The 12,533-nt window shown below is 34.2% G+C and overlaps 1 protein-coding gene across 1 annotated transcript in view; it reads left to right on the top strand.

Moving 5' to 3' along the window:
• Positions 1 to 12,533, top strand: part of LOC149773256 (uncharacterized) — a 58,126-nt gene that overhangs the window by 39,905 nt on the left and 5,688 nt on the right. Inside the window, exons 13-15 of the mRNA XM_089946550.1 lie at positions 733 to 776; positions 5,397 to 5,513; positions 6,002 to 6,115. Coding sequence (XP_089802676.1) covers positions 733 to 776; positions 5,397 to 5,513; positions 6,002 to 6,115 — 275 coding nt within the window. The remainder of the gene's footprint in view (positions 1 to 732; positions 777 to 5,396; positions 5,514 to 6,001; positions 6,116 to 12,533) is intronic.

Raw genomic sequence — 12,533 nt, 5'->3', positions numbered from 1 at the left:
AACGATATCATTAAAGCATGTGCAATCTCTCATTGTCTATTTCACTACGGTTCCTTAAAGTATCAAAAGGCACAATGACGTGGTGACGTTATATTATTCTTTCAGCTGCACATCAAACATTAATTGGACAGTATAACGCCATTGTTGCCAACACCTGACAACAGATTAGCAGATATATATATATATATATATATATATATATATATATATATATATATATATATATATATATATATATATATATATATATATATATATATATATATATATAAGATCTTTAAATAGTATAATCCATTTTAATCCATTTTATTTAGATTGTTAGAGTATTTAACCTTTGGCGGATTTAAAGTCATCTGAAGTTTGATTTAAATATTATTAACCTCTTGAATCTCTCAATTTCAAGATTTTACATAATATATACAATAACGTTACTGACGGTTTCAAATATATTTACAATATCAATGGTATGTTATATGAATTCTTGGTGTTTTAGGTTGCAATGTAATATAATGTTGCCATGTCTACCAAAATCCATAAGGAATAACGCGACTATTGCGTGCTCTTCCAGAATCTTGATGTTGCATTCGAAGCATTCCTAGATGTATTAAAGTATATATTATACCCTTCAGGTTTTCTAAAGTTATAATATAACACACACACACACACACACACACACACACACACACACACACACAGTATTGATCATGATATAAATCTCCTTATCTTTTTCAGGAGAGTTGGTGATACGTGCATCACTGTACAAATAATCCCACCAGGTACTGATGTTTAAAATATACGTTATACACATCCTTCAGTGTCAAAATCACCATCAAAATATTTAGCGCATATACCAAGAAGACTTGATCATATAGATAATTTTGTTGCATGTATAACTATTAGAAATAAAATTAACTTGGGCATACACTTCAGTTTTTGAAAAAATAGACCTTAAAATCAAATACAAAGCTAATTCACACAACAAAGACTATGCCTTCAATATAACTTTCACGAAGATTTTTGAGACTGAAAGAGGAAACAATGCAAATGTGCAGAGTAAGTTCTTGTGTACCTAAGGAATGGACACTTGGTTGGAGTGGAGAATAGCATAAACCCACTACATTTAGAGTATGGAGTAGTACAGAACCCACCCATTTAGAGTACGGAGTAGTATGGAACCCACTCATTTAGAGTACGGACTCACATCATTTAGAGTAAAGAACAGTATGCACCCACTTTAATTAGAGTACTTAATAGTATGAACCCATTTTATTTAGAGCACAGAATATTATGGACCCATTTCATTTAGGGTACAAAAGGTTATGGACTCATTTCATATGGAGTACAGAATGGTGTGGACCCACTTCATCAGACTACAAAGTTACATGAACCCACTTCATTTAGAGTACAGAATCGTATGGACCCACTTCTTTTAGAGTACGGAATAGCATAGACTCACTTTATTTAGAGTACAGAATCGCATGGACCCACTTCTTTTAGAGTACGGAATAGCATAACTCACTTTATTTAGAGTACAGAATCGCATGGACCCACTTCTTTTAGAGTACGGAATAAGATAGACTCACTTCATTTAGAGTACGGATTAGTAAGGACCCGCTTCGTTTAGAATACAGAGTAGTATGGACCCGCTTCATTTAGAGTAGGGAGTAGTATGGATTCACCTCTTTTTGAGTACAGAATGGTACTGAAATAGTAAATTTAGAGCATGGATTAATATAGACCCAGTACATATAAAGTACGGAGCAGTAGTTGTTGTTTTCGTTGTGGGTTTAACACTGTTTCAGCACAATATAGGCTATACATGGCGTCTAGTATAAATGGGTGAGGAAGAACCCGGGAAAACCCCGGAAAGAACTACCAACTGACGAGAAACTACTGGCAGGCTTTCTCACGGAGTGCGGAGTAGTATGGATCCACTTCATTTAGAGTACGGAGTAGTATGGACCCACCTAATTTGGATTACAGCATAGTACAGACCCACTGCATTTAGAGTACGTACTAGTATGAAGCCGATTCATTTAGAGTACCAACAAATATTGGCCCACTTCATTTATAGTACGTAATAGTATGGACCCACTTCATCTAGAGTAGCAAAAAATATGGGCCACATTCATTTAGAGTACAGTATAGTATAGACCTACTATATTTGAGTATATAATTGTATCGACGCACTTCGTTTAGAGCACAGAATAGTATGGACCAACTTCATTTAAAATACAGAATATTATAGACCCACTTAATTTCGAGTACAGAAGAGTATAGACTACATGCTTTAACTAGCGATTATTACGGACTCACTTCATTTAGAATACCGAATAATATAGACCCACTTCATTTAGAGTACAGAATATTATACACCCACTTTATTTAGAGTACAGAATAGTATACACCCACTTTATTTAGAGTACAGAAGAGTATAGACTACATGCTTTAACTAGCGATTATTACGGACTCACTTCATTTAGAATACCGAATAATATAGACCCACTTCATTTAGAGTACAGAATATTATACACCCACTTTATTTAGAATACAGAATAGTATAAACTACATCCTTAAACTAGCGATTATTATGGACCCACTTCATTTAGAGTACAGTATAGTATACACCCACTTTATTTAGAGTACAGAATAGTATACACCCACTTTATTTAGAGTACAGAAGAGTATAGACTACATGCTTTAACTAGCGATTATTACGGACCACTTCATTTAGAATGCCGAATAATATAGACCCACTTCATTTAGAGTACAGAATATTATACACCCACTTTATTTAGAGTACAGAATAGTATAAACTACATCCTTAAACTAGCGATTATTGCGGGCCCACTTCCTTTAGAATACCGAATAATATAGACCCACTTCATTTAGAGTACAGAATATTATACACCCACTTTATTTAGAGTACAGAAGAGTATAGACTACATGCGATTATTACGGAACCACTTCATTTAGAATACCGAATAATATAGACCCACTTCATTTAGAGTACAGAATATTATACACCCACTTTATTTAGAGTACAGAATAGTATAAACTACATCCTTAAACTAGCGATTATTATGGACCCACTTCTTTTAGAGTAGAGTATAGTATGCACCCACTTTATTTAGAGTACAGAATAGTATACACCCACTTTATTTAGAGTACAGAAGAGTATAGACTACATGCTTTAACTAGCGATTATTACGGACCCACTTCATTTAGAATACCGAATAATATAGACCCACTTCATTTAGAGTACAGAATATTATGCACCCACTTTATTTAGAGTACAGAATAGTATAAACTACATCCTTAAACTAGCGATTATTATGGACCCACTTCTTTTAGAGTAGAGTATAGTATACACCCACTTTATTTAGAGTACAGAATAGTATACACCTACTTTATTTAGAGTACAGAAGAGTATAGACTACATGCTTTAACTAGCGATTATTACGGACCCACTTCATTTAGAATGCCGAATAATATAGACCCACTTCATTTAGAGTACAGAATATTATACACCCACTTTATTTAGAGTACAGAATAGTATAAACTACATCCTTAAACTAGCGATTATTGCGGGCCCACTTCATTTAGAATACCGAATAATATAGACCCACTTCATTTAGAGTACAGAATATTATACACCCACTTTATTTAGAGTACAGAAGAGTATAGACTACATGCGATTATTACGGACCCACTTCATTTAGAATACCGAATAATATAGACCCACTTCATTTAGAGTACAGAATATTATACACCCACTTTATTTAGAGTACAGAATAGTATAAACTACATCCTTAAACTAGCGATTATTATGGACCCACTTCTTTTAGAGTAGAGTATAGTATACACCCACTTTATTTAGAGTACAGAATAGTATACACCCACTTTATTTAGAGTACAGAAGAGTATAGACTACATGCTTTAACTAGCGATTATTACGGACCCACTTCATTTAGAATACCGAATAATATAGACCCACTTCATTTAGAGTACAGAATATTATGCACCCACTTTATTTAGAGTACAGAATAGTATAAACTACATCCTTAAACTAGCGATTATTATGGACCCACTTCTTTTAGAGTAGAGTATAGTATACACCCACTTTATTTAGAGTACAGAATATTATACACCCACTTTATTTAGAGTACAGAATAGTATAAACTACATCCTTAAACTAGCGATTATTGCGGGCCCACTTCATTTAGAATACCGAATAATATAGACCCACTTCATTTAGAGTACAGAATATTATACACCCACTTTATTTAGAGTACAGAAGAGTATAGACTACATGCGATTATTACGGACCCACTTCATTTAGAATACCGAATAATATAGACCCACTTCATTTAGAGTACAGAATATTATACACCCACTTTATTTAGAGTACAGAATAGTATAAACTACATCCTTAAACTAGCGATTATTATGGACCCACTTCTTTTAGAGTAGAGTATAGTATACACCCACTTTATTTAGAGTACAGAATAGTATACACCCACTTTATTTAGAGTACAGAAGAGTATAGACTACATGCTTTAACTAGCGATTATTACGGACCCACTTCTTTTAGAATGCCGAATAATATAGACCCACTTCATTTAGAGTACAGAATATTATACACCCATTTTATTTAGAGTACAGAATAGTATAAACTACATCCTTAAACTAGCGATTATTGCGGGCCCACTTCATTTAGAATACCGAATAATATAGACCCACTTCATTTAGAGTGCAGAATATTATACACCCACTTTATTTAGAGTACAGAATAGTATAAACTACATCCTTAAACTAGCGATTATTATGGACCCACTTCATTTAGAGTACTGAGTAGCAAGGACCCACTTCATTTAGAGTACGGGAGAGTATGGACCCACTTCATTTGGAGTACTGGGTAACATAGATCCACTCCATTGAGAGTACGGGTACGGAAGTGTATGGACCTAGTTCATTTAGAGTACATAATATTATGGACCCACTTCATTTAGGGTATAGAATAGAATGGACCAACATCATTTAGGGTACCAACTGATATGGATCGATTATAGTATCATAATATATCTCAGTCATACATATTATTTTCCAAATATAATTTATAATTTGATTCCATGATGGTAGGTGGTGATGGTAGATTGATGGTAATTGGTAATATCTTGAATCGCCTGTCAACTTTCCCTCTATAATACCGAACCATCCAGCACTCAACGTATCTAAACTTCACATCGAATTATTCATTTTTCTTGCAGTGTGTCAAAGAAACGGACACTTAATCGGTTTCTTTAAACGAGCTCCTAACTGAAACAGTGTTCTACATTTATAATACATGCGTTTGTTTTTGAAATATTCTTGTTTCTAATTTCTACAATAATCAGATCCATGTCTTCGAAGACCATGCGTCAGTGGTGCGTGTGTAAGAAGTGCTGATGATCTAAGCAAGTTTCGTTGCCAGTGTGCAAGTGATCACTATTATGGACAATTCTGCGAGATGGGTATAATTACCTACTTATATATACAGTTTGATACATGTTAGCATAAGCAACTCAAGTTACCATTTAAAACAGTAGATTTTACGTTGAGCCATTGTTGATTGACAAGATGTATCTCATTTGTATTTTTAACCTCATTACACATTGTCCAGCGTCCGTAATATTGTTTTACACTCCGTTAGTACTCGTACATTTGGTATACGTTCAGTCGTCTATGAGGATGGTAATTTCATCGTATTACCGCTAGAATTACTGGTTCTAGAAAAATAATTGTAATGCTCTTGCTGCACCTTTCTGATTGGAGAAAATTCCATATTTTATTAATTGTACTCTGAAACTGTTGTAGATATAAAAAAGGTAAAATAATTTACACAGCTAAACGAAGACAGAAGTAAGCATACTGTTGAAATAGAGAATATATAGTTATATCGTTTAAATATTGTTTCATTTTCGTTTTGTATCGTTGTTTACAATGTATATTACATATTAAGAGAAGCCTGACTGTGTCCCAAATCTTTGCCAACATGGACAGTGTATTGATTTGCCTGGCCCACACTACCATTGCAAATGCGACATAGGCTGGAGAGGAAAGCTCTGCGACACCGGTATGTTTTATCAATCTCAATCACATCTTCAGCATGAATGAGATTACTGTTCTCTTTCTACGACTGGCTTGATTCAAAGTTTACATTCTGCTTGTAGACGAACAATGATAAATAACGATTTTCTCTCACGAATCTTACAAAAGCTATATATCACTGACCCGTCACAATATAGTAAGTTAATTCTCTAATATAGTCTCCAGTTGAGCACCAAATCACAAAACCTGAAGCACTAAATATATTTTCGAACATTTAAAGTATTAGATTTTAAAATAATTTAACAATTATGTTCTGAACTTCACAAAGTTTTGATCCAATAAAGAACTAAGGCGTGCATGATAACTCCACATGTCAAATGCACTCCTAGTTTCACGTGGTGTTTTCGTGACCTACACTCAAACTAAACTATGGCGTATTTGACTTGAATTGACCTTAGGGATCGGCCTTTATTTAGGAATTAGCCTCTAGACTTATCGTACATGTATTGTCAATATAGCAAACGTCAGCCAATGCATTAATGAATCAAGCTACAAAGGTCATAACCCAAATGACTTAAATGAAACTATAATTTAAATTAATATATATTACAGATATTCGTAATACCTTGTTTCTTAAGGAAACTAAAGATTGATGCAACAGGTAAGTAGTACAAAAAAGGAATGGTACAATAATATATACAAACCAATGCATTACTATAATTTTATGTACGTGAAAGTGCATCCGCAATCAAATTATCTTTTGCCTTGATGTGCCAGATATCAATGTTTCATGATTGTAACATCGAATTCCATCGTAACAATCTCTGAGTCTTGTACTTCATTTTATTACTGAAACTGAGGGTGTTGTGATCACTGACGAAAATAGAGAAGGCCACCAACTTATACCTGAAACTGTTCCGAAGTCATCATCAAAACCAAACACTCTTTCTCTATACTGGAATACATCCTCTGGTGCTTATTCAATTTCTTTGAAAAAAGCACCTTGGAAAATCCGCAGCAGTTGCTCTTACTGAGTGGCACAGGAACTAAGAAACAGTCTTAACCTTATCTTTAACTTTTATAGGTTTTTATTGACCATGTCCCACCCCATGCCCTAAAAAGGATTGTTTTCATGTGGTCCTTCCAGGGGTCGTTGTACATGATGACGTGATCGTTGTGAGCGTTACTATTAGTTATATCGGATATTACCATATTCATCAAACTTCGGTAAGAACTTGGGGAACCCTTCATTCCAAATGGCATGACATGAATTGGTAAATTACATTTGGTATCACAAATGTTAACTTTTTCGTGGCTCCCATCTTAAGTGGGAATTGCCAGAATCCCTTCAAAAAGTCAAACTTGATGACTTATTATTTGGCTTTTTCAATCATGTCATTGGAGTCATCGATCCTATGAATTTAAAACAGATCTTTATTGATGACACTGTTTACTTTTTTGTGATGAGAAAAGTCTTATGGGCACTAGAATACAAAGCGAACTCAAATTTTACTTGGTTTGATGAAGTCATTCTCCATGAAATACTAAATTTCTTTCTTTAAATATCAGAGAGGATCCATCCTATAAGGATGTTGTTTTACAGGCGTATACTACTACTAGTACTTCTACTACTACTACTACTAAAGACAATGCCATAATAAAATGTCGGATTTATTGGGTTGTTATTTGCGCACATTTTGCGTCAGTTGCAAAAAATAATGACTGGCTTTAATTTTGTCAAGGATGTGACGGGAAGGTTATAGAATTTTTATTTATGCCTATTTCCCCTTGAGTTTTCATTAATAGTGTCCAGTATCGTTACTTACGTCGGTTCCCCTAGATTTGATTGAATCAGTAAAATCACAAGCCACTCGATTGTATTTCCATCCAAGTTGTTGTGGTTTTCGACGTTCGCTTTGATTTTGTTGCGAATGTAGCTTTTATTGAATTGCACAGCTCTTGCATATCAGGACATACATTTTGCAATGAATCGTGCCTGAATCTTTGGTCTTGTTTGAATATAGTTTGGCACATACCGGATGGTCCTTCATATCTTTAAGTCTACGGTACGCAACCATAGGAACTTCCTGAAATATACCTATGAGACGTTCAGACGATTCAATATGGTACCAGTGCTTGCGTGAGATCTGTTGTAGGTTTGCGGATTCAATGTGTAAAGTTAGCATGAAGTTAGTCTTGTCATGAAAATATTGGCATACGAAGGTGACACGTTAGTGCATATGGCAGTAATATTAATTCGATTATTGTAAAACTTTAATCCAGAACCCGTGTTAAACGTTTTCAAATATATAGATACGGCTTGTCAACTAAAAGATCTGGTTTAGTTATTTCGAGCTAAGTACTCGAGGAGTTAAAACGTATCCGTGAGCTATTGTAAGATATACATTTGTCTGTTATGACAAATAAATATTAAAATAATTTTTTAAGTATTCTGAACTCGAAGAATAAATTGGTCATTTGATTTCCAGGAAATGCTTGCATGCATATCGTTATATCGTGGGAATCTGAATAGTTCTTAAATTCTGGCCCTAATGTGTAAGGATATACCCAGTGTACAGTTCGGTCCATACGTTTGTAGGTAAAGAATTGTCAATATTGGTCATTTCCAAATATAAAATTGATTTCAAATATATTTTAGCACTATTTCGCGCACAGCCTGTATATCTCTATTGTTACGAGTCTATGCTCTTAAAGTAAGTAACATAAGGGAGTAAAAAGCAACAAGCTTTGTAAATTTCAACAAATACTTTTTTCCTGAAAGTTAAAGTAAAAATGTAAAACAAAACAATTTACGGTATTTCGAATTAAGTCCGAAAATAATCCTAGAATTACAGGCACAAATCTTAATGTTTAAGGTTCTGAATAAACTTAAGTGGAACTCCAAATTTAAAAAAACAACAACTAACAAACAATGCAAATAAAATATATATAACACTTCCCCTCATAGCGAGAAAGAAAAATCTATACAAATAAAGCATTCTGTTTACTATTATTCAAATATACATGTGATCAAAGATAAGATGAAATATTCTGAACGACACAAATTATACCTGAAGCAGTATAACATTACAAGACCTGTGAAAGTGCACCTGCTATTAAATTTTCTTTTCCTTAATGTGCTCGATGTCAATAATGTATTCCTGCAATAGTAAGTTTGACCCGTATAATCCTTGATTTTGTTTTCATCTTGCCAATAAAAGTAAGGGGGTTGTGATCACTGAAATCAATACTCGGAGAAGAAGCTGAACTAATATGGATTTCAAAGTGTTGAAATGCCAACATCAAAACCAAACATTCCTTCTCGAATGTGGAGTCATTTATCTGGTGCTTATTTAAATTCTTTGAAAAATAACACACTGGATGATCCACACCATTCCTTTCTTCTTGAATCAATTCTGCACGAACCCGAACATCACTTGTATCAACAGACAGTTTAAATGATTGACTAAGTTTTGCAGCTGAATGAACTGGTGCACTCTTTAATATGGCCTTTAACTTAGCAAAAGTCTACTGACATTTTTCGGAGCTATGAAACTAAATACATTTGTCAAGGGTTCAGTAATTATGGAAAACTTGCAACAAACTTTCGTATAGTATCCATACATACCCAAAAATCGCATCAGTTGCTTTTTGCTGATAGGCACAGTGAATTCAGAGATAGCCTTGGCATTAGTATCTATAGGTATAACGTGCCCAATGCCCAGGAATATGTCATAAAAATGTAATACAATTACGACAAAACTCACTTTGGTATAAATTAATTGTCAAATTTGCATCTGTGAGCCTATCAAAAAATTACCGAATTGTTTTTATTGATCGTCATCGATGTCCGTGTAGATCATGACATCATCGATGTAAGCATCACAATTCTATAGACCAGATGTAACCAAGTTCATTAAACATTGAAATGTACAAGAATAACCTTTCATCCCAGTACCTTTTATTGATAATATTCATCAGAAGTTACGAATGCCGAAAATACCTTTATCCTGTCTGTCAATAGAATTTATCAGAGGGATCCTTTCACCTTTCCATAGTCCTCACACATGTGGAAAGTATTGTCTGGTTTCGGTACATGTATATATAGATGTATATATAGTGAACTCCGGTCACGTTTACTCGTTTCAATTAAATGATTCTCCAGCAAATACTGACATTCTTTTTACGAACATTCCTGTTTGAGAGGGTTCATCCTCTGCGGATGTTGTTTCACAGGTTGCGAATCTAGGATTTCAGCGTCATGGTAGAATGTATTTTTTCATTTAGAAACATCTGGAAACATGTGATTATATTCAAGTAACAGCTGTTTTAGTTTTTTTGTTTTGTTGTTGCTGCAGATGTTAACGTTTCTGGTCCATATTGTTCATAATTTCTGAAAGCCAAGATTGGTTACTCCGAACGCGTTACAGTCCAACTGCATTTTATTGTTTAAATCCATTAAGTGTGGGACAGATACAACTTGCTTGATCGCATGATTAAATGGGCTATCTATATCAACATACCGTTATTACGTTAATGTATTTACATCCCAGGACTACTATTATTGTTATTTAACTCACTCATTTGCTTCCTGACTTCGTAAAAATCATAATACCTAAGGTGAAGAATTTTGTAATGAATACGCAAAAGAGACAGAACCCAATCAACGGTATGAAATGTTCCATTGTGATTCTGTTGTTCGTTATTTTCACATTTTGATTTAAATCGCTGGATGTCATTTTCATGCCTAACCTGCTGGAAAATTCGAGACACAAAATCGTACCCTTGATCAGATTGAACAGATTTGGGCAGTCCAAATGGTGCAAAATAAAACTTTATAAAAACCATTACTATTGTTTTAGTGTTAATGTTCTTGAAATTTACCTTGTTGGATTCGCACATTATGGTCAACAAGTATTGGATGCTTGACCAGGTCGTAGGTAATGGAGCGTTAAAGTCTATCATTATTCTGCTAACTGCTTCGTCAAATGCAGAAATAGGTTATAGATGAGACTTAGGTATCATCTGATTGGATTTTCTAACCATTTGACAAGTATGAGAAGATCTACACTACTAAGAATTCTCTGTCTCTATGATTTTGGAACGCAGTTTGATAGTTCACCGACCACCTGTCACCAGCAGGTACTTAAGATGGTCTCCATTTTCTGACAAGGACCCAATTTTAAGATAATAGCCAACAGGTACTTGTGTTGATACAGGTTCATTACTGCCCTCTGCAGCAAACAGAAGATCTCAGGATCGTATTTTCTTTAGACAAGTAATTGTGTTTTGACACTCTGAATGGAATAAAGATAAATAGTACTTAAAAAAGGAACACTGTGATCAATACCTTCTGATTGATCCAAAGGAAGAGCAAAAGTGACCCCGTGAAACGCCTGACCAACACAGATGTGAACTAAAGAAATGATTGTCTGAGCAATATCATTTTCAAGGGCTTTCTTGTCATAGCTTTACTAACTGCACAAGTTGGGTATAAATCAGGGGTTTCCTATTTTAACAGGGTTGACTTTCTGATTCAAAAAAGATTTGTAAGTTACAAAGTGATGAACCACAACCGTATCTCCATCTAGATCATTGCTTAGTAAAAATGAATACCCTGGATGGGTAAAGGCATAGTATTCCTACTGTCACTGGTTCGGAGACTTTCTAATGACAGATGTACACATTGAAGAGTAACATTAACAAAGCCGCACTATACTCTCCAAATAAGAAAACTTTCATTGGAAGAAGACCTATCAGAAAATGGCAAAGTACCTAGTAATAAAATATTCTGAGAAGCTCCTGAAAATATTGACTTCTGAAACGGGGGTACTAACTTGATATTTATGATACAATCAAACCTGAATTTGTGTGTAAAGTGGCGGAGTGCATTATACTTGTCTGCTCAGATTCTTTTAACCTTAATTAGAATTCCCTTTCTTCCATTTCTCTTTGTCTTTGTATTTTTTCTCTCTTCGTTTGTCTAATTATATTTATTTTTCTTCTTTCTGTAACTGCTTTTGTTTCTCTCTCCTCTTTCAGCAACTGCAATTACCTCTCCCTGTCCTGGTTATCTAATTGCGTTTGTCTTTAGTGAAGCTCACGCTTTCTTAACTCTATTTCATTCTTGTATTTTAATTTCAATTTGATAATTTGCAACTTAGAGACAAATATGGAATTACCTATCAAATCCAAAGTATTTTTATCCAAAATATACTTTTCGACCAAATACTGGACCAAAAAAGTTTTTATTTCTCGCTTTGTTAAAGAAGCCTTTGCCTCAGAAAGATCACATTAATTGGCAATGTAAATGTTTCTGGGCAGGATTTAAAGTAAGATCTTCAGTTTATAGAGACCGTAAAAGCTTGTTGGTTTCACCAACAAATTATAAAATGCGAAATAATATCTGGGACACAGGAAATTCTAAAACAATATGGTTTTTA

This window comes from Sinohyriopsis cumingii, unplaced genomic scaffold (assembly GCF_028554795.1).
Source record: "Sinohyriopsis cumingii isolate HCF-2022 unplaced genomic scaffold, ASM2855479v2 utg000741l, whole genome shotgun sequence".
In the NCBI taxonomy this organism is placed as follows: domain Eukaryota; kingdom Metazoa; phylum Mollusca; class Bivalvia; order Unionida; family Unionidae; genus Sinohyriopsis; species Sinohyriopsis cumingii.
The sequence above is the reverse complement of the archived record's forward strand: the minus strand, read 5'-3'. Positions and strand labels throughout refer to the sequence as shown.